Genomic DNA, 23,810 nt, shown 5'->3' on the forward strand with positions numbered 1-23,810 from the left:
CAAGGATGAAGTAGGGTGGAGGGTCTGGGTGACCTGGTACACCCAGATTATAAGTACCTGCATTCTTTATAAATATCTCTCTCTGCATGTAAACTGCAGTAGTTACAAATTCATTACAATTACTTTGCACATAAAAAATGTGCTTGCATTTTTCTAAAATAGGTATGAAATAAACGTGCATACTTGCAGGGTAGAGATATATGGTATTTTATAAACTGAACAGCTCCTACCACACAGTTTATAAAATACAGGCATAACGTTCCCCATATCCACTTCAATGTGGATCGGCTCATTTATGAACATTTTATCAAATTACATTCATTATGTGAATGGGATAGAGAGAGAGAGATTGAGAGAGAGGGATGCAACCCATGGGGCATTGAAAGAGGATCCTTCCTTCTGCATTACACAGTTTTAGTTAATACAACTACAGACGCATGAGTACCTCATTGAGAGGATGATACCTTCATAAAAGGTTAGTAAACCTCCTTTTTTCCTCACCTCTCATGACATTATCATGGTGAGAGCGCCCTCTTTAAGAGGCAAGGAAGGCATTTGGCCAGTGATCCAGAGATAGCAGGAGTAGGAGAGAAGGAAGGCTCCACTAACACTGCCCACGAGCTCTTTCCTTACCCCCTGCAGCATCAAAGTGTGAACAAGAGCTTACCAACTCTCCTCCTCTGGTCCATCCCTCCCAATATCATGATGAGATGGCCCCTTTAAGGGGTATGCTCCTTTGTATGCAACTCTGGGCACAACTTTGCAAAGACTTGCAGAAAAAAATACCACTGCAAAGCTCTGCTCCCCTAAACATTCTTTCAGTGTCCAAAAAGTTGCTCCACTGTCCAAAAGTGAGTAACAATTTTAATGTTCGACATGTGAGGCAATGCATAATTAAAAAGGGGTCTTCTGAAAGTTGTAACTGTAATACTAATCTCATAGTAAACCCATTCTAAAATTTGAAAATGATATTACAACCCTCACTCAGAAAAAGCATTCAAAGTTCCTGAATGTGATATAAGTCTTTCAATGTGATACACCTCCCTAGCAAGAAAACCATTTGGATGTTCTAACTGTGATACAAGAGAAGAACCATTCAGAATGTGAAACAATTTTCAAACCTTTTTAAGTGTTTCAGCAGTGATATAACATCCAGACACAGAGAGGGAAGAGGGAGATAAGAATTCCACACTAATATGCTACAAGAAAATCACTCTACCTCTGAAGGTATTGTGAGGCAAGAGGAAACTTCACCCACAAAAATCAAGCCACCTATCACTTTGCACCCCATTAACCACATCAACCCAAGCATTTCATTTCCCTTTATGCTTGGCTTGCTCAATATACCATACACATACAACATAGCTTAACTCATCCTAGACCTAATTGAAGAATTTAAACTCCAAATCCTTTGCCTCACAGAGTCCAGGATAGGAGAAGACAATGCAGTCACCCTCATTCAGGTGTGTCCACCAGGTTTCCAAGTATAACATACAACCTGCCCATCTTTCATTACTTCCTAGCTCTTGATCTAGCTGCAGCCAAACAAATAGTCAAATCTGACCACCTTGTATTGAATTCAAAGGTTCCTCACAAGTCAAGTTGATTATCAAGTGGGCCATAGATTAGGATGAGACTGAAACATGCCCTAATCTATGGCCCACTTGATAATCAACTTGACTTGTTTCTTAAACAAACAACTTGTTGCACTTGGGGGTGGACCCTTGTCCTGGGGCAAGGATGGAATGGCTCCTGAAAGGGAACAGGAGGTAACTGGCCCCAGGGTGCGGAGCACTGAAGGAGACAGAGGCTAGGTAGAGCTTCACCACTGGAAGCCCGAGGTCCCCCTAGGAGGAGTCCGTAAGGACCCAGGCCGCTTGGACTTAGGTGGGCCTCGCAGGGTCTCCTGGGAGAGTGGAAGTCCGGCATGCCCACAGACACAGAAGGAGTGCGGTTGGGATCGAGCTGGAGCAGGGAGAACCAGAACAGAGTTGGTGATGACAAGGCGAGAAACAGAGCCAGACTCTGGCGACATGGTCAGGCAGGTGAAAGGTCAATATTCATAGGTCGGTCCGAGGAGTGGTCACCGAAGCAAGGGTCAGATACCTCAGGTCAGATGTAGTCAGAGGTAAGCAGAGGTCTAGAGGCAGGTGGCAGACAGGTGAGTAGATCTGGAGCAGGCTGAGGTCTTGAGGCATGCAGCAGACAGACAAGCAGGTCAGGAACAGGCTAGGGTCTTTGAGGCAGGTAGCAGACAGACGAGCAGATCTGTAACAGGCTGGGTTCTTTGAGGCAGGTGGCAGACAAACGAGTCAGGAACTAGCTGGGGTCGTAGACAGGCGGCAGACAGGTCAGGAACAAGCCGAGGTCAGTACCAGAAGTCAGTCCGAGGGTACTACCTGGGAAGGCAGATAGACGAACACAGGAACAGGCAGAACTCAGAACGAGGATGAAGGAACAAGCTAGGAACGAGACTAGGAACAAGCAGGAACAAGCGCGAAGACAATCTAACATACAAGCTGACCCGATTGCCAAGGCAAGGAAGTGAAGTCAGGAACTTCCTTATATTGTAGATCAATCAGGGCGTGCCACGGAACCCAGGCCCGCCCTCGGCCCTACAAGTATCGGGGCAGGCTGCACGCGCATATGGGCGTGGCTAGCATGGAGGAAGACGCCGAACCTCAGTGTGAGGCCTGGTGACTGCCGCCGTGGGACACTGGGACCTAGCAGGGCTAGCAACTACTGTGAGGGAGGTCGTCCCAGGACCCGCTAAAGAACTATTCAGGTGAGCGATCCCGTGCTCGGGACGGTCGCAGGCAGGGTGCGTAACAGTATCTCCCTCTACTAGGCCTCCCCCTACGCGGTTGTGGTTTCAGAAGGTTTTCAGAAGGTTTTCAGAAGGTCTTTATCGAGAATAGTTCGAGATGCTTCCCATGAATTCTCCTCGGCCCCATAGCTCTCCCAGGCTAAGAGATACTCCCACTCGCCTCGGCGTCACCGGACGTCGAGGACCTCTCTTACCTGGAGAGATGTGTCTGGTTCTGCAGAGATATGCAGAGCAGGAGGGTCTTTACGAGAGGGCCAGGAGAGAACCAATGGCTTCAACAGGGACACATGGAACGTGTTGTGGATACCCAGTGAACGAGGTAGCTGGAGTTAATAGGAAACAGCTTCTACTCTTCTGATTATCGGAAACGGTCCTATGTATTTGGGAGCCAGACGGTGAGAGGGTAGCCTTAAGCGGATGTGTCGAGCACTCAACCAAACTTTCTGGCCTGGATGAAAGTGTGGAGCAGGTCATCTATGAAGATCAGAGGCACGCTTGGCGCGTTCTGCAGCTTGCGCCATTCGCTCCTTTACTCGGGTCCGCACATGGTGAATGGTTTGAGCCATGGATTGAGCCACTGGAGATGGAACCAAGGTACTAGAAGCGGCAGTCGGGACTGCCGTCTGAAGATTACTGCAAATGGAGATGTGTCGGTGGCTATTGCAACATGAGTGTTGTGCGACAGCTCGGCCCAGGGGAGGAGCTCCGACCAATTGTCTTGCAGATCATTAACATTGGAACTTAAAAATGTCTTCTAGGTCTGATTGGTCCTCTTGGCCTGTCCATTCGCCTGAGAATGATAGGCCGACGTATAGTTCAGGATAATATTGAACTTTCAGCACAAGGAACGCCAATACTTGCTGGCAAACTGTGGTCCCCAGTCGGACACAATCCCCTTGGGGAGTCCGTGAAGACAGAAATATTTTTCAGAAAAAGTCTAGCAAGTTCCAGGGCTGAAGGAAGACCCGGTAGAGGAATAAAGTGTCCCATTTTCGAGAAGCGGTCGATAACGACCCATATCACCGTGTTGTTCTGGGAAACAGGCAGATCTGTTATGAAATCTGTAGAAATGCTGGACCGCGGTTCAGTAGGTGCTGGGAGAGGCTGAAGCAAGCCCCAAGGCTTCCCCGTAGGTGGTTTTTGCTGAGCACAAGTAGGACATGAGTCCACGTAGTTTTGGGAATCTTGTAGGCCACCAATAATGCCTTCTCAGCATCTCCAAGGTCCAGGCGCGACCGGGGTGGTTTGCCATTTTGGAATCGTGAGCCCACCTTAACATGTAACCGGCGGGGAACGACGGTCTTCCCAACTTGAACTGTGGTAGTAGCTGCCAGGGTAATATAAGCAGGGTCAATAATGAAACTGTGGATCTCTGGAACATCCTCCGGCTCAAAGGATCTGGAGAGAGCTTCAGCATGTGAGTTTTTTTAACCTGGACGGAAGCAAAGGTTGACGTTAAACCTCTCGAAGAACAAAGCCGACCGGGCCTGAGGGGAGTTCAGAAGTTGGTCTTCTTTGAGATGTTCGAGGTTCTTGTGGTCCTTGTAGATGGGAAACTTATTTTTCTCCCCTTCCAACCATGGGCGCCACTCCTGAAGTGCCAACTTGACCGCAAGGAGTTTGCGGTCGCCAACAGTGTAACGTTGCTCCGTGGTGGAAAACTTAGAGTAAAACGAGCAGGGTACTAGCTTGCCTGTGGGAGAATGTTGACTCAGACGGCTCCAGCACTGACCGCGGAAGCGTCAAATTCCACAATGAATGGATGCCTGGGATCGGGGTGGTAGAGATAGGGACCGGAGCTGAACGCCTGTTTAATTCTCTGGAAGGCAGCAATAGTTTTCGGCATCCAAACTCGGGTGTTGGCCCCCTTCCTAGTCATAGGAGTGAGTGGGGCAACTATCGAAGAGTAGTTCGCAATGAAGCTCCAGTAATAATTAGTGATTGCTAAGAAACATTGTAACGCCCAGAGGCCTATTGGCTGAGGCCAGTCACAGATTACCTGAAGCTTCTCTGGGTCCATCGCTAAACCCCGAACAGAGATGATGTATCCCAGTAAGGGTAAGTGGTTCCGCTCAAATAAGCATTTTTATAGCTTTGTGTACAGGTGATTCTCCCTCAGATGTTGGAGAACAATGCAAATGTGTTCACGGTGTGACTCTATATCTTTAGAAAAAATCAGGATGTCGTCGAGGTAGATGACTACAAAATTGTACAGGAGATCTCGGAGGATTTCATTCATGAGGCGCTGAAAGATGGCTGGAGCGCTGCATAGCCCAAAAGGCATTTCCACATATTCATAGTGGCCGTCTCTGGTATTAAACGCCGTCTTCCAGATATCATCGGGTTGAATGCATACCAAATTGTATGCACCTCTCAGATCCAGTTTGGAGAAGATTCATGCCCCTTCCAGACGGTCGAACAACTCGCTGATCAGGGGCAGTGGCGTAGCCAGAATTGATTTTTTGGGTGGGCACAAGGTTAACATGGGTGGGCTGTAGGCATGCAGGTCTACTAGTTGTTTTTTTACTGATAAATAATGCCAAATTATGATACAAACATAATTCACGGTGATTTGTGATACTTTAGCCTTCTTATTATTACGATTTTATACACGGCTCCTACCTGTCCATAAATTTTGAGAGAGCGGTTGTGTTGCTTATATTTAAATTGCTAACATCTCAAAATATAGATATATATTTTTACCTTTGTTGTCTGATCTTTGTATTTTTCTAATCAGTTGGTCCTGGTCTCTTTTTCCCATTTTTTCCCTTATAGCTCATTTCCTAATTCCTTTTCAGTGTCTTTCTTCTATTACTGTCTTCTTCCCTTACACACACACACAAACACTTTCTCTCACAGACTCCCTCTCACACACTCTAGCTCTCACTCTCATATGCTCTCCCCCCCCCAAAGCTCACATTCTCTGCAGACACACATACAAGTTCTCACTTTCTCACCCCTCCCCAGGCTTATATTCTTATGCACACACAGATGCACATCCAGGCACCAATTCTCACTCACACACATAAACCCAGACTCCTATTCTCACCCACAAACCCATGCTCCCAGTCTCACCCACACATATTCAAGCTCCCATTCTCATCCATACATATACACATTTAAGGTCCTATTCTCACCCACACATACACACATTCAAGCACCCATTCTTATCCACATATTCAAGCTTCCATTCTCACCCACCCACACAAACCCAGGCTCTCATTCTCACCCATATATACACACATTCAAGCTCCCATTCTCACCCACCCACAAACCCAGGCTCCCATTCTCACCCACACATACACACATTCAAGCTTCCATTCTCACCCACACATACACACATTCAAGCTCCCATTCTCACCCACACATACACACATTCGAGCTCCCATTCACCCACATATTCAAGCTTCCATTCTCACCCACATACACACCCAGGCTCCAGTTTTCACCCACACACACTCCCATTCTCATCCACACATACACATTCAAGCACGTGCACAGCTTCCGCTTCCTCCCCCCCAAAGCAGGAAGATCAGCTGCCTCTCCTGCTGCCACCGGACTCCTGCTATCTTCGGGCGTCGGGCGGTATGGCCCGCCGAACTTCCTGTCGGGGGGGGGGGGGAGCGGAAGCGCAGCACACAACGTCCGCTTCCTCCCTCCCCCCCCAAGCAGGAAGATCGGCGGGCCCGACGCCCGAAGATAGCAGGAGGCCGGTGGCAGCAGGAGAGGCCAGCTGATCTTCCTGTTTTGGGGGAGAAAGCGGAAGCTGTGCGCGGCGCTTCCGCTCCTCCACCCCCAAACAGGAAGTTCGGCGGGCCGTTTGGCCCGAAGATAGCAGGAGAACGGGTGGCAGCAGGAGAGGCCAGCTGATCTTCCTGCATTGGGGGGAGGAAGCGGAAGCTGCACGCGGCGCTTCCGCTCCCCCCCCCTCAACAGGAAGACCGGTTGGCCATACGGCCGCAGCAGCGCTTCCCCATGTGTGCCGTGATGGCGCGCGAGGCGTGGGTTCTCTTGTTCGCTGTCGCGGGGATGGGATCCCGCGACAGCCTTGCAGTTCCGGTGCCAGTTGGGTGGGCCTGGGTCTAAGTTGGGTGGGCACCTGCCCACCCGTGGCTACGCCACTGATCAGGGGTAATGGGTAACGATCCTTATGAGTTATCGCATTGAGTCCCCTGTAATTAATACAGGGACAGAGGCCACCATCCTTTTTCTTCACAAAGAAGAACCCCGCTCCTGCGGAGGAATCAGAAGGACGAATGACCCTTTTTCAAGATTCTCCTTAACATATTCTGACATGGCCTAGGTTTCAGGCTGAGACAAACGGGTAGGTTCTGCCTTTGGGAGACATGGTGCCCGGCAGGAGTTCAATAGGACAGTTGAACTTGCGTAATGGGGGTAAGATATCCACTTTCTGCTTAGAGAACACATCACTGAAGTCAGAGTACTGCAGAGGTAAACCTGGAAGTGTAACCAATTTCAAAACAGGTATCACTGGGGATACTGGATGCAGACAAGTCTTCACGCATTTTGGGCCCCAGTGTACCAACTGCAGGGACTGCCAATCGAACTGAGGTTTGTGGGCCTGGAACCAGGGGAGCCCCAGGATCACCGGATGGGAAGAGCATTTTAGGACGTAGAAGGATGTTTCCTCCTGATGTAAAGTACCTACAGTGAGATGGATCGCCACTGTCTGGTGAGTAATAAGACCTGGAAGATGTTCCCCCTGAATGAAGGCAATAGGAAGATTCACCTCAAGGGGTTGAAGAGGTATTTTCAGAAGTTTGACGATGTCGTCCATTATGAAGCTACCGCTCGCTCCGGTATCGATGAGAGCAGTGGTCGCAAAGGTGTGGGCCTTAACGCCCAAGGTTACAGGAAGCAAGAGTTGAGGGCCAGAAACAATTGTGCCCAAGCTTGGAATCCCTGCCAGCCTCAGATGTTGCAGTTTACCGGATGGACCGGGCAACACTGCAGACGATGTCCAGAAGTGCCACAGTAAAGGCAAAAACCCTCCTTCCTCCGACAGAGATTCTCGGTCAGGGATAATCGCCCACGATTCACCTCCATAGGTTCCACGGTAGAAGAAAATGGTAACACCAGGTTCTTCCCTGGAGAGTGAGATGCACTTGTGGGGCTTGCAGTAGAAGGGCATGGAGCCTTTACTTCTAGACGTCTTTGCTGGAGGTGATGATCAATCCTACCGGCAAGAGAGATCAGGTCTTCTAGAGACGTGGGAGTCTCATGGGCCGCAAGGTCATCATTTAGAGCATTAGAGAGTCCATCTAGGAAGATGGTTTGCAGACAATCTTCTTGCCACCCAAGCTCTGTGGCTAAAGTCCGAAATTCCACTGTACATTCGGAGAAGGTTCTTGACCCTTTGCGGAGGTGGAGTAGGCTATGACTGGCAACAGCTATGCGACCTGGGTCTACGAAGGTCTGCTTAAACAGACTAATGAAGTCAGATAATTTGGAAAGGATGGGGTCAGAACGTTCCCATAAGGGAGAGGCCCATGCCAGAGCCTTCCCTTCCAACCGGGATAGAATGATGGTGACTTTGGTAATCTCCTTAAAAAACAAGGAGGGTTGCAGTGCGAACTGCATAGAGCACTGATTAAGGAAGCCACGACAGGAGCTTGGAACGCCATTGTACGCTGTATCTTGTAATTGAGAACACTGTGGCGGCCAGTCCTGGTAGGGCCATGGAGGCGGGAGACTCCACCGAGTCTATGGCCTTGGCAACCTGTTGTGCTCAGGGGTGGACCCTTGTCCTGGGGCAAGGATGGAATGGCTCCTGAAAGGGAACATGAGGTAACTGGCTCCAGGGGTCGGAGCACTGACGAGATAGAGGCTATGTAGAGCTTCACCACTGGAAGCCTGAGGTCCCCCCGGGAGGAGCCCTTAGGGACCCAGGCCGCTTGGATTTAGGTGGACCTCGCAGGGTCTCCTGGGAGAGTGGAAGTCCGACGTGCCCACAGACACAGAAGGAGTGCGGTCGGGTTTGAGCTGGATCAGGGAGAACAGAACAGAGTTGGTGATGACAAGGTGAGGAACAGAGCTAGAATCTGGAGAAGAGGTCAGGCAGGCAAAGAGTCAATGTCCATAGGTCACTTCGAGGAGTGGTCACCGAAGCAAGGGTCAGATACCGGAGGTCAGATGTAGTCAGAGGCAAGCAGAGGTCTAGAGGCAGGTGGTAGACAGGCAAGCAGATCTGGAACAGGCTGAGGTCCTTGAGGCAGGCGGCAGACAAGCAAACAGGTCTGGAACAGGCTGAGCTCTTGAGGCAGGCAGCAGACAGATGAGCAAGTCAGGAACAGGCTGGGGTCTTTGAGGCAGGCGGCAGACAGACAGATGAGTCAGGAACTAGTCGGAGTTGTAGACAGGCGGCAGACAGGCAGGCAGATCAGGAACAAGCCGAGGTCAGTACCAGAAGTAAGTCCAAGGGTACTACCTGGGAAGGCAGATAGATAAACACAGGAACAGGCAGGACTCAGGAACGAGGATGCAGGAACAAGTCAGGAATGGAACTGGAACAGAAAGATCCTGGAACGAGACTAGGAACAGGCAGGAACAAGCGCGAAGACAATCTAGCATACAAGCCGACCTGAATGCCATGGCAAGGAAGTGAGGTCAGGAACTTCCTTATATTGTAGATCAATCAGGGTGCACCGCGGAACCCAGGCCTGCTGTCGGCCCTACAAATATTGGGGCAGGACACGCACGCGCGCGTATGGGCATGGCTAGCATGGAGGAAGACACCAAACCTCGGCGTGAGGCCTGGCGTGCGCTGCCGCGGGACGCAGGGGCCTAGTTGGGCTAGCAACTACCGTGAGTGTGGTCGTCTCAGAAATTGCCGTGCTGGGCCAGACCAATGGTTCATCAAGCCCAGCATCCTGTTTCCCCAACAGAGGCTAAACCAGGCCACAAAAACCTGGCAATTACCCAAACACTAAGAAGATCCCATGCTTCTGATGCAATTAATAGCAGTGGCTATTCCCTAAGTAAAATTGATTAATAGCCATTAATGGACTTCTTCTCCAAGAACTTATCCAAACCTTTTTTGAACCCAGCTACACTAATTACACTAACCACATCCTCTGGCAACAAATTCCAGAGCTTTATTGTGCGTTGAGTGAAAAAGAATTTTCTTCAATTAGTCTTAAATGTGCTACTTGCTAACTTCATGGAATGATTCGAAAGTGTAAATAACCGAGTCACATCTACTCGTTCAGGACCTCTCATGATCTTAAAGACCTCTATCATATCCCCCTTCCGCCGTCTCTTCTCCAAGCTGAACAGCCCTAAGCTCTTCTGCCTTTCCTCATTGGGTAGCTGTTCCTTCCCCTTTATCATTTTGGTTGCCCTTCTCTGTACCTTCTCCCCATCCCTTCGGAAAAGCCCCCCCCCCCTTCCCCCAAAAGTTCCCCAGTTCCTTACAAAACTGAATCCCTCTTCCCTGCACCATCATCTCATCCACGCATTGAGTCTCTGGAGCTCTGCCTGCCTCTAGTGACCTGCACGTGGAACAGGGAGCATTTCAGAGAATGCTACCCTGGAGGTTCTAGATTTAAGCTTTTTACCTAAGAGCCTAAATTTGGCTTCCAGAACCTCCCTCCCACATTTTCCTATGTCATTGGTGCCCACATGTACCACGACAGCCGGCTCCTCCCCAGCACTGTCTAAAATCCTATCTAGGTGACGCGTGAGGTCCGCCACCTTCGCACCAGGTAGGCATGTTACCAGGCGATCCTCACGTCTACCAGCCACCCAGCTATCTACATTCCTAATAATTGAATCACCAACTATGACAAGCGACCTAATCCTTCCTTCCTGAGCAATATCCCCCACAAATTTGATAACCTCACTCGTCGTATTCCTTTCCAGATCATTTATATATATATATTGAAAAGCACCGGTCCAAGTACAGATCCCTGAGGCACTCCACTGTTTACCCTTTTACACTGAGAAAATTGACCATTTAATCGTACTCTCTGTTTCCTGTCTTTTAACCAGTTTGTAATCCATGAAAGGGCATCGCCTCCTATCCCATGACTTTTTAATTTTCATAGAAGCCTCTCCTGAGGGACTTTGTCAAATGCCTTCTGAAAATCCAAATACACTACATCTACCGGTTCACCTTTATCCACATGTTTATTAACCCCTTCAAAAAAATGAAGCAGATTTGTTAGGCAAGAATTCCCTTGGTTAAATCCATGTTGACTGTGTTCCATTAAACCATGTCTTTCTATATGCTCTACGATTTTGATCTTGAGAATAGTTTCCAATATTTTTCCCGGGACTGAAGTCAGGCTCACTGGTCTATAGTTACCCGGATCACCCCTGGAGCCTTTTTTAAATATTGGGGTTACATTGGCCACCCTCCAGTCTTCAGGTACAATGGATGACTTTAATGATAGGTTACAAATTTTAACTAATAGCTCAGAAATTTCATTTTTGAGTTCCTTCAGTACCCTAGAATGCATACCATCCAGTCCAGGTGATTTGCTACTCTTTAGTTTATCAATCTGGCCTACTACATCTTCCAGGTTCAAAGTAATTTCGTTCAGTTCGTCTGACTCATCACCCCTGAAAACCATCTCCGGAACTGGTATCTCCCTAATATCCTAATTTGTAAACACTGAAGCAAAGAATTAATTTAGTCTTTCTGCAATGGCCTTATCTTCCCTAACAGCCCCTTTAACCCCTTGGTCATCTAATGGTCCAACCCACTCCCTCACAGGTTTCTTGCTTCGGATATATTTTAAAAAAGTTTTTATTATGAGTTTTTGCCTCTATTGCCAACTTCATTTCAAATTCTCTCTTCGCCTGTCTTATCAATGTTTTACACTTAATTTGACAATGCTTATGTTTTATCTTATTTTCTTCAGATGGATCCTTCTTCCAAGTTTTGGCTAAAATAGCCTATTTCACCTCACCTTTTAACCATGACGGTAATCGTTTTGCATTCTTTCCACCTTTCTTAATGTGTGGAATACGTATGGACTGCACCTCTAGGGTTGTATTTTTAAATAATGTCCAAGCCTGTTGAACAATTTTAACCTTTGCAGCTGCATCTTTCAGTTTTTTCTAACTATTTTCCTCATTTTATCAAAGTTTCCCTTTTGAAAGTTTAGTGTTAGAGCTGTAGATTTACTTGTTGTCCCCCTTCCAGTTATTAGTTTAAATTTGATCATGCTATGATCACTGTTGCCAAGTGGTCCCACCACCGTTACCTCTCTCACCAAATCCAGCGTTCCACTAAGAATTAAATCTAAAATAGTTCCCTCTCTTGTTGGTTCCTGAACCAATTGCTCCATGAAGCAATCCTTTATTACATCCAGGAACTTTGTCTCTAGCAAGTCCTGATGTTACATTTACCCAGTCAATATTGGGTAACAACTAACCCATGTTGTAGTTACACGATGTTAGGTTCCATATTAGGAGCTACCACCCAGGAAAGAGATCTAGGCATCATAGTGGATAATACTTTAAAATCATCGGCTCGGTGTGCTGCAGCAGTCAAAAAAGCAAACAGAATGTTAGGAATTATTAGGAAGGGAATGGTTAATAAAACAGAAAATGTCATAATGCATCTGTATCTCTCCATGATCAGACCGCACCTTGAATACTGTGTACAATTCTTGTCGCCACATCTCAAAAAAGATATAGTTGCGATGGAGAAGGGATGGGCTCCATCTTAACCAGGGTGAAACCAGACAGTTGGCGCTAACCTTTAATACTAATATGCATTAGAATTAGGGCATCCCAACAGTGAGGTTCCAATAATAACAAAGTAGTTCAAGTGCCTTTAACTAAAAACTCACCTGAGCTAAAAAATTCCAATTTATTATCCCTGACAGCTGAAAAGAAGAATGTTAATACAAACACAAAACAAATTTGAAATGTTTGTATGCTAATGCCAGAAGTCTAAGAAGTAAGATGGGAGAATTAGAATGTATAGCAGTGAATGATGACATAGACTTAATTGGCATCTCAGAGACATGGTGGAAGGAGGATTTTAACAGGAGCAATTCCGTATTTCAGGTTAGAAGGCTTTTTTCTTTTTCTTTTATTTCTTATCTGTATTATGTTAATTTCACATAATCTTTTCTTATGGAGATGCTTTTTATTTCTTTCATATGTACTCATTTTTACCTTTGATGCTATTTATGTATGATTTAAATAATTCTTATTATGCTTTTGTGAACCGGTATGAATATCGCTATATAAAACAAACAAATAAATAAATAAATAACCAATGGGATAGTGCTATACCGGGGTACAAATTATATTGCACTGCTGGAGAAGAGCATCTTGGTGGTAGGGTGCTGCTTTATGTCCGGGATGGCACAGAGGATAATAAAAACAAAAAATGGGAAAAAATTTACAATAAATCGAATTAATATAACAAAAATAAAATATTTATCATGTTAAAAAACAGTAAAAGAGCTAATGCCAATAAAGCTTGTTTTAGGGATTCAGGTAGAAGGCCTTCTTCTAAAGACTTATTGATAATGGTCACAATTGTTGGGGCTATTACTTGTGAAATTTGTTTAAGGGTCTGGATTGGTATTGAGTCTAACAGGTGTTGGGCAGGGTTGAGGCCTAATATTAGCCTTGTTAGTTCCGAAATTGAAGTAACATCAAACTTAGACCAGGATGTATTTGCTTTTGTGTTCATGATAATTTCTTGAATTGGTATGTTTTCCAAGTTTGAAACAAGTGCATTAATTTTACTTTTGAAAAACAGTACTAATTCTTAGCTAAGGTTTTTATTTGTCTCTATATTTGTTTGTGCTGGTTTGTTAATTAGTTTATTCACTATGTTAAAAAGTTTTTGGGGGTTTTGTGAGAACTTTTTAATTTTGTTCCCATACAACTCTTTCTTAGTTTTATTAATCAAGTTTTTATAATGTGTGAGGAAGATCCAATAGTTAGTTAAAGTTCGGGTACATTTGTTTTTTTCTCCATTCCTTTTCCTTTTTTTCCTTAGTTTTTGTTTTGCATCTTTGATCTAAGAGTTATACCAGGGATTAGAATTTTTGTTCTTATTAACGTGTTTAAGTTTTACTGGATTAATCTTATCTGCTAGGTTAGACGTGATTGTATGCCACAGTTGCTTTAGTTATATTGGAGAGGTCAATCTCTTGTAATTGGGTTTCTTTCATTTGTAGCTCTTCTATATTGAATGCCGGACGGAAGTTTTTTCCATTTTAATATTGTCTTTGTGTGAGTTAAATGTGATATTAGCATTTATTAGGAAGTGGTCTGACCATGGTACTGGAGAATAGTCGGAGCTAAAATCTCTTACTATGTTTGAGTTGACAAATATTAGGTCTAATGCGTGGCTGGCTTTGTGAGTTGGCGTTGTGGTAATTAAATCATAACCTATAGCTGTTAATGCATCATATAAGGTTTGGCAGGGTATCTTATCCATGTATAAGTTGAAATCGCCCAAGATTATGGAGGGATTAATCGGGTTTAATTTGCTGGCAAAGAATTCTATGATTGGTGAGACATTATGCTCTAAGATACCTGGTGGGCAGTATAGCAGACAGATCTGTAGAATTGTTGATTCAAAGATGGCGATTTCATAAAGTTATGTCAGTTGTTTAGGTAATAATTTCATTTTCATATTTTTTTTATTATTAGCATAAGTCCCCCTCCCCTCCAATTAATTCTTGGGATTTATATTGTATCATAATTATCATTGCAGATTTGATTTACAATAACATTATCACTTTTTTCAGACATGTCTCAATGAAAGCGACAACAACTATTTGTCTGTTAATAGCATTGATCTGTTAATAGCATTGATTTCTTCATCAGTGATTGAGCATTAATCAATAGGAATGAGAGAAAAAAGTAGTTAAATAGTGAGTCTTTGGTAGATATTGATGTTATAGTTTGGTGTGTGTCTTGTTTTGTATTTTGAGATGTTTACCTTTGAGTCTCCGCAGAAGTGTGGGTCGTATAATCTCTGTCCATGATCACTGTGATTGGTGAAGCTTTGTTAATGTCCATCTTGTTGAGAGATATTATTTTATTGACACTCGGTTCTGTACGAAGGGGCGCACAAAAGGGCGAGCCCCTTTGTCGCGCTCCTTAGGCATGCGATATCAAGGTGCCCGGCGCAGCGCTTATGGCCCCCTCAATGCCCTCCGATAACGTCAGCGATCGAGGGGGGAACAGCACGCTTCCTTATGTTCCGGGGCAGGTAAAGCAGCAAGGCAATGTATTTCAGCAACAAAATAGGCAGCGGATAGCGCCTAAGTTGTTACCAGAGGCAAAGATGTGCAAATGAGGCAAGAGAGTCCTGAGGTGCCCGATGCAGCGCTTATGGCCCCTCGCTGCTCTCCGATGACATCAGCGATCGAGGGGGGAAGAGCACGCGTCCTGATGTTCTTTATTTTGAATGTGATTTGTGATGCAACTGTAACGTTCATTATAATTTTGATTGTAATCCACCTTGAGACTAACTTACGAAAAGGCAGAATACTAAATGTTCATAATTAAACGATGCATAAATAAATCATTCACATCTATGAACTTTTAAGGAATCACTCACTTAAATGTCATTTTAAGTATTGAAAGCCAAAAGCGCTTCACTTATAAGCCCATGAGGAGGTTAAGAATGGATAAACATGGACAAATGGCTTTTAGGGTAGACAGATAGCTGGATGGATGGATGGATGGAAGGGTGGATGAGGGAGTCATAAATGGTTGTAATATGACATGATGGGTAGATTGACAGATGAGTGGATTATCTCACATTGACGTGCTACTATAAAGTTGACTGTAAACAATGGCTGTCCAGGAAAAGCAATTTTCAAAGAAACTTCTGTGAGTAAAGTAATGCTTTACTCGCAAAACTAGCCTTTTACAAAACTGAAGACTGATATCTGCAAAAAGTATTTTTACATACATCAACGACAGACTTTCCAGGGGATAGAGTCTAGGCGAGGTTGGAAACGCATGCAAAATCTCCCAGCAAAACTATGTGCATCCAACAACATGTGCAATTCTATCCACGTAGTTTTGCTGGAATAATTTTAAAGCAAATTTTTGCACACAAATTCACTTTGAAAATTGGTTTACTTTATGCAGATATTTGCCAGCTAACTTATACATGATGAGAACCATATCCAAATCATTTGGCTGGCTAATCCAGAAGTTAGCTGGCAAAATGAATATTTGAGCACATATCCGATTTCACAATAGTCAGCTAATAATTTAGGAGGCTAGAATTAAGCCAGATAATTAAGGGGCATTCCAGGGAAATAACTTGGATAAGATGAGTTAGCCAGCTAACAGGCCGATAAGAAAACTGTGTGGGAGAGCCGGCGCTCTGAGGCGAGTGACCGCTTTCCCAACACGCGCCCAGGCCCCTCTCCTGGGTGCACCATGCAGTGTTTAAATTAGGGCCCGCGCTAATAAGGAGGCGCTAGGGACACTAGCGCATCCCTAGCGCCTCCTTATTGGCGGATGTGGCGGCTGTCAGCGGGTTTGACAGCCAAAGCTTAATTTTATTGGCGTCGGTTGTTGAACCCGCTGACAGCCACAGGTTCGGAACACGAACACCGGCAAAATTAGACATCCGTTTTCCAACCCACGGGCTGCGGGCAGATTTGTTTTTTTTCTTTATTTTTGGGGCTTCCGATTTAATGATATTAAGTCGGAGGGTGTACAAAAAAGCATTATTTTCTGCTTTTCTGTACACTTGCCAGGTGCCGGCCGAAATTATCCCCTACCTTCAGCAGGAGTTAATTTCTGACAGTAAAATGTGCGGCTTGGCCGCACATTTTACTTTCTGTATTGAGCGTGACTAACTAATAGGCTCATCAACACGCATTTGCTTGTGATGCGCGCTATTAGTTTCAGGGGGGGGGTTGGCCATGCGTTTTCCATGCGCTATTACCCCTTACTTTATAAAGGATAATAATAGCGCGTCGAAAACGTGCGTCCAAATGGGGCTAACGGTGCGCTCGGCCTTAAGCACACCATACTGTATTGGCCTGTAAGTTAACTGGCTATCTCTGACATTCAGAGTTAGCTGGATGTCTTAGCCAGATAAGCCCGGTCAGACAAAAGAGTTAACTTTAAGGTAGCCAGTTACATTCAATAGTGCAGCTGCACTACTGAATATACCTCCAAAGTTAGCCAATTAAGTTTATCCACCTAACTTTGCTATCTGGACTGTTCCTGAATATGAACCTTGATGTTACTACGCCCTAAGGGCTGCATTTTAATAGCTATGCGCGGGTGTAGATTTGTGCGCTCAACCCGGTGCCTATCTAACCCACCCCCCAGCCCTACCTAAAAACCCCCCACCTTTATTTTATAAGTTGCTCCTGCCTCCAGGCAGGAGTAGGTTGCGAGCACGAGCCGACGGCCGGCCCACGATCCTAGGCACAGCAGCAAATGGCCGCTGTGCCCGGAGGCTTCGGTCACGCCCCTCCCCGCCCCCAGACCGCCCCGCCCCTTTTTTCGAGCCCCGGGACATACATGCATCCTGGGGCTTTACATGCGACACAGGGCCTTTTGAAAATAGGTCCGGCGCGCGTAACCCCCCCTTACGCGTATAAATCCGCTTGGATATGCGCGCATAGGTTTTGAAAATATGCCCCTAAGGATGTTATTTCCAAAAGGATTCTGCATGCAATTTGATAAATGTCAAGAGTATGTGTATATTTTTGGATTTGAGTGTACATTTCCCTGAGGAAAATAAGGGGTGGTTTTGCGGGGTAGTATTCAGAAGTATGCACAGTAGTTGCTATTTTGTAAAAGATATACATGTATGCACTACCAAACTTATTCATACACTTTCACTTCTGCTAAGCGATTTGTGCAAATGAAATTGGACTTGCCAGTTGTCAGCAGTTTATGAGTGGAAGGTCTGGGTAAACTGATGGTGAGTTAAGTTGAAGGGCGAGAGGATCTAAGTGAAATGGAGAAGGACTGAGTGAAGGAGTGAATGTATCAGCAAACTGGTGAGTCTACACATGAGTGAAAGCATTTTAAAAATGGGATACACAGATACATGCTTAGTTCAGGGTGTTTATTTGAGCAATGTCACAATTATTTCATGCGTAAAAAAAGTGTCTATGTTTATAAAATGGATTAAGAAAGTATGCATTTGTTTTTTTTGCATTGAAAAGATATATGACTACAGGTACAGTTTCCACAATACAGTTTAAAAAATACTAGCATTACTCTCTGTGCATGCACTTATGTGCACAAATGCTATACAGCAGATGGGCTCTTACTGCACAGATGGACACAAGGAAAAGAATTGGCCTGAAAATAAGCTGTGATTTCTCTCTGTCTACAGACCAGCCATTTAAAAACGCTACATGGAAAGGATGTGTTACCACTGGAGCCTGCGAGCGTGGATTTAACGTAACTGTAGCAACTACCGCCATGAAAGGGGTCCATACCTCTTGCATATAACACATTGGGAAGCATCAATCAAATCCTATGTTTTGATCCAATACTGCTTTTTCTTTCCCTTCACAATTACTTTGAATAGAAAAGGTCAAGTTCTGTGCAATGACCAATTCTGGCTGACCCTTAACTATGTTTAAATCCTCAGTGCCTGGAGGCTTCCATGATCTGTACAGCTTTACTTTGAATCCTGTAGTCAAGTATTAAAATTATGCAAGTGAAAAGAATTTAAGAAAAGATTGTTATGCTATGTTTACTTTTCAGTATATAATATGGCTGTGCCAAGAGGCTGCACATTAAAAAGATAACACGAAAAAGAATTTCTCCACATTTATTCATTCTTTCCTTTATTCGTGCAAAGTTGCGGCATCTAGTATATCTTAGCTGCACATCTGTATACCTTAGGGGAAAGGCGAGATAGGGGAAATATGATAGAGAAATGTAAATGCCTCCAAGGTCTCCATGCTCAGGAGGTGAGCCTCTTTCAACAGAAGGCAGGCACTAGAACGAGGGGTCATGGGATGAAGAGGACTCAGGAGTAATGTTAGGAAATATGTGATTGCCATAAAGACTGCATCATATTCTAAGGGAAGAGCAGCAAGTTGTCGAGTATCCACAGAAGCAGAGAACAGCACATTCCCTCACCAATTTGTGAGAACCTAAGGGTACACAAGACAACTAAAACTCTTAAGAGAGGTACAGTAATCATACAAGTTTGAGAACCGCTGCCCTAGAAAACATAATGCCCAACTCCTACTAGAGGTGCAGATTGGAAACCAGAACAAGTTGGACTCCTGCTGCAGATCCTGATTCAGGAATCCTGCACACAAACAGAAAGCTTACCTTGGTCCCAGGTGCAAAACACAGACAGACCCTCAACAAATACAGCATAAATGACCACAAATTAGAAATAGAAGCATGGAGACAAGAACTGAACTGGAAGACCTTCAGAAGCCAGAAACTGTCTGGAGTGTAACACCAGACAGATAAATAAAAGTATTTTTCCTGTACCATCTCAAAGAGAAGTATTCAAAAATACACATTTCACAAACTTAGCAGAAGAAATCAAATTCTTACTACAGTTCTGCACCAGAGCCCCACCATTCCCCAGCAGTCTCCTTCTCAATCCATCTGGTCCTCAGCAGTGTCGCTTAACCCTCTCTTCCACCCGCCTAAGAACTCAGGCAGTCTCGCTCCCTCAGCCCCCCTCACCCCTCCCACATACCCCCTGACCCTCCCACATCTTCCCAGTCTCGCTCCCTCAGCCCCCCCCTCACCCCCTCCCACATCTCCCCAGTCTTGCTCCCCACACCCCTTTCCCCATGGTCCCCTGCAGCCTCACTCCCTCAAGCTTTTCCCCCAAGGTCCCCACCAGCCTCGCTGTCTCAACCTTCTCTCCTTGATGTCCCCACCAGTCTTGTCCCAAACACATTCACTTGGAAATGGAAGTCCAGATTGGAGGTTGCCTAAGTGGTTCTGCTGGAATAGATCCTAATGAGCCTGGAATGGCTTATGTGGCAGTGGGTATGCCGACACCCAAACCTTATGCTGGAAAAAGAGCTGGAAGTAGAGGAGGCATAGTAGCAGGCTCAGACCATGCCTGAACCAATACGGTCCCCAGAGAAGACACTCAACCCAGATAGAGGATGATGGGAGTCCTAAGAGCTAGAGACTCTGACAACCAGTAGAGCAGATCCAGCCAGATGAAAATGAACCAATGGTCGTTAAGGCCGTGGCCCCGCACTTTTATAATTTCGTGAATGTGTCCAGCCAGGGAGTCTCTACTTTTGTGGTTGAGGTTGAGCTAGATGGTGTTCAAACTCAGGCATTACTGGACTCTGGAAGTGTGAAAACACTTATTCGAAGAGAGTTAGTGACATGAGTCTAGATTGACTAGGGCAGAGTAGTGACCCTGGCATGCATTCACAGGGACCAATAGCAGTATCCAGCAAGTTGGGTACAACTGAAGACTCCAGTCAGCCAAGTTAAAATTGAGGTGGGAGTTCTGCCTTGGCCGCTTCACCCCATGGTGATAGGATGGGAATGTCCAAACTTTAAGAGATTCTAGAACCAGCTCATAATGGGTTCATCCAGCCACAACAATGAAGAATTGGAGTTTCCAGTACTCGTTCCCTTGAATTATCTAGATCTGTATCATAAAGGCTCTAAAACTCCTAAGTCCCAAGGCTACATCGACAGGATAAATACAGTTATGCTACTAATTTAGAGGCAGCTGGGAAGGAAGGGTCTGAGTCAGGGGTAGAACAACAACCCGTCCTGGCCCCTTTGAGTGGAAAAAGAGGGGTGACCTGAAAATTTTCCATTAAGTGGGCCTAGGAGCATATACAAGTGGTGAACAGAAAGCTAGTCCTTGGAATGCAGGTTACACACCCTAATCCTTCATATTTTATGATGAAAGGGGACTTACCTTACTGAACCACAAAGGAAAGTGTGGAGGGGGAATTGATAAAACAACTCCTAGTTCCCAAACCATAATGCCAGGTCATACAACTAGTACATAGCCACTTCTAGGGGGTTCCCCGGAGAAGGAAAATACCTGAAAGAAAATATTGGCACAGTTCTATTAGCCGGACCTACATGAATAAGTCCAGTTGTATTCCCATTCCTGCCCTACCTGCCAACTCACAAAGCCTGCTGGCATATGGGCAGCATCTCTCATACCAATATCCGCAATGAAGACCCGTTTGAAAGGGTGGGTATGGACTGTGTGGGGGCCACTTGAGAGATCTACTGAAGGAAATAAGTACATCCTCATTATTCTGTACTATGCCACAAGATATCCGGAGGCAGTACCACTACAAAATATGACCTCAATGGTGGTGCCTGCTCTAACAAAGGTTTTTTCATGACTTGAGCTACACAAGGAAGTCTGGATGGATAAGGAAATGTCATTCATTTCCAAGGTAATGAAACACCTCTGCATCTTGCTCAACGTAAAAACTCTGTATACCTTGGTGTATCATAAGAACATGAGATATGCCATACTTGGTCAGACCGAGGGTCCATCAAGCCCAATATCCTGTGTCCAACAGTGGTCAACCAAGTCACACGTACCTGGCAAGTACCCAAACATTAACTGAATAGATCCCAAGTTACTAAGGCTGATAACAAGCAATGGCTTGGATAAAGGTGAACCGGTAGATGTAGTTTATTTGGATTTTCAGAAGGAGTTTGACAAAGTTCCTCATGAAAGGCTTCTAAGAAAATTAAAAAGTCATGGGATACCAGGTGATGTCCTTTTGTGGATTACAAAGTGGTTAAAAGACAGGAAACAGAGAGTAGGATTAAATGATCAATTTTCTCAGTGGAAAAGGGTAAACAGTGGAGTGCCTCAGGGATCTGTTCTTGGACCGGTGCTTTTCAATATATATATAAATGATCTGGAAAGGAATACGACGAGTGAGGTTATCAAATTTGTGGATGATACAAAATTATTCAGAGTAGTTATATCACAAGCAGATTGTGATACATTATAGGAGGACCTTGCAAGACTGGAAGATTGGGCATCCAAATGGCAGATGAAATTTAATGTGGACAAGTGAAGGTGTTGCATATAGGGAAAAATAACCCTTGCTGTAGTTACACGATGTTGGGTGCCATATTAGGAGCTAACTCCCAGGAAAAAGATCTAGGCATCATAGTGGATAATACTTTAAAATTGTCAGCTCAGTGTGCTGCAGCAGTCAAAAAAGGGAAACAGAATGTTAGGAATTATTAGGTAAGGGAATGGTTAATAAAACGGAAGATGTTATAATGCCTCTATATTGTTCCATGGTAAGACCACACCTTGAATACTGTGTACAATTCTAGTCGCCGCATCTCAAAAAAGATATAGTTGCGATGGAGAAGGTACAGAGAAGGGCAACCAAAATGATAAAGGGGATGGAACAGCTCCCCAATGACGAAAGTCTGAAGAGGTTAGGGCTGATCAGCTTGGAGAAGAGATGGCTGAGGGGGGATATGATAGAGGTCTTTAAGATCATGAGAGGTCTTAAACGAGCAGATGTGAATCGGTTATTTACACTTTCGAATAATAGAAGGACTAGGGAGCACTCCATGAAGTTAGCAAGTAGCACATTTAAGACTAATCGGAGAAAATTCTTTTTCACTCAACGCACAATAAAGCTCTGGAATTTGTTGCCAGAAGATGTGGTTAGTGCAGTTAGTGTAGCTGGGTTCAAAAAAGGTTTGGATAAGTTCTTGGAGGAGAAGTCCATTAACGGCTATTAATCAAGTTTATTTAGGGAATAGCCACTGCTATTAATTGAATCAGCAGCATGGGATCTTCTTAGTTTTTGGGTACTTGCCAAGTTCTTATGGCCTGGTTTGGCCTCCATTGGAAACAGGATGCTGGCCTTGATGGACCCTTGGTCCGATCCAGCATGGCAATTTCTTATGTTCTAATGGCTTTTCCTTATTGATTAATAGCATTTTAAATTGCACTTGTCCACATTAAATTTAACCTGCCATTTGGATGCTCAATCTTCCAGTCTTGCAAGGTTATACTAACTGCCTTAGCCACATCCTCTGGCAATGTTTTCCAGAGCGAAATTGTGCATTGAGTGAAAAAGAATTTTAGCCAATTTGTTTTAAATGTACTACTTTCTAACTTCATGGAGTGACCCCTATCCTTCTATTATATAAAACTGTAAATAACCAATTCACATGTACCCATTAAAGTCCTTTCATGATTTTCTACACATCTATCATATCCCCCCTCTGCTGTCTCTTAAATTAGCTGGTGGAGCAAAACAAGGAGATGTTCTCAGAATCTACCAGATCGTAACCACCAGGTACAGCATAACATCATTTTACCTCCTGGAGTTGGAGTTGTGGTACGGCAATGACGCTATTAGATTCCTGAGGCCAGGTTCTGCATCATTGAGACCGAAGAGAAGGAGATACTCTGGCTCGGGGGTTATAGATTGGGACTCATCCATTATGTTGGTGCCAAAGCAAGATGGGAACATAAGGTTCTATAGTGACTTTTTGTTTAAATCTTTTTTATTGATATCAGTAAATAACAAGAAAAGTAATCATGAGAATTTATTTATTTTATTCGATTTTATATACCGTCACTAGGACAAGCCATCGTAGCGGTTCACAACATAATGTAAAACAATAAAAACACTAATACATAAACATTTATTATCATCACATTCTTACTCTTTAAAATAAATACAGAATCTTGTATATAGTTTATCCATTGCATTTCATTTCATGTTACTTGCCATCTGGACCTTTATTCTTCCTCTGCATCCCCATCTTGTTCCTTCGCATCCCTGTTTCATGTAACTATATTTTTCACTTCCTAAATCATTTTGTGTTATCCCCTGTTAACTGTAAACCGATGTGATATGCAAATGAATGTCGGTATATAAAAGTTCTAAATAAATAAACAAAATAAATACAAATAAAACAAAAAGAAAGAAAGCTCATGTTAAGAAATGGTAAATAAATTTTGTGCTCATACTAATCAGTGCGGAAGTTTTCTTAAAACTATAAAACTAAATAATACAAT

The 23,810-nt window shown here is 44.6% G+C and overlaps 1 protein-coding gene across 1 annotated transcript in view; it reads left to right on the plus strand.

Moving 5' to 3' along the window:
* LOC115076170 (phospholipase A2 inhibitor and Ly6/PLAUR domain-containing protein-like) overlaps nucleotides 1-18,604 on the plus strand; it is a 54,366-nt gene extending 35,762 nt beyond the window's left edge. Inside the window, exon 5 of the mRNA XM_029577314.1 lies at nucleotides 18,156-18,604. Coding sequence (XP_029433174.1) covers nucleotides 18,156-18,274 — 119 coding nt within the window. The 3' untranslated portion in view covers nucleotides 18,275-18,604. The remainder of the gene's footprint in view (nucleotides 1-18,155) is intronic.
* Nucleotides 18,605-23,810: the final 5,206 nt, after the last annotated feature.

The sequence above is a fragment of the Rhinatrema bivittatum genome, chromosome 14 (assembly GCF_901001135.1).
Source record: "Rhinatrema bivittatum chromosome 14, aRhiBiv1.1, whole genome shotgun sequence".
Classification (NCBI taxonomy): Eukaryota; Metazoa; Chordata; class Amphibia; order Gymnophiona; family Rhinatrematidae; genus Rhinatrema; species Rhinatrema bivittatum.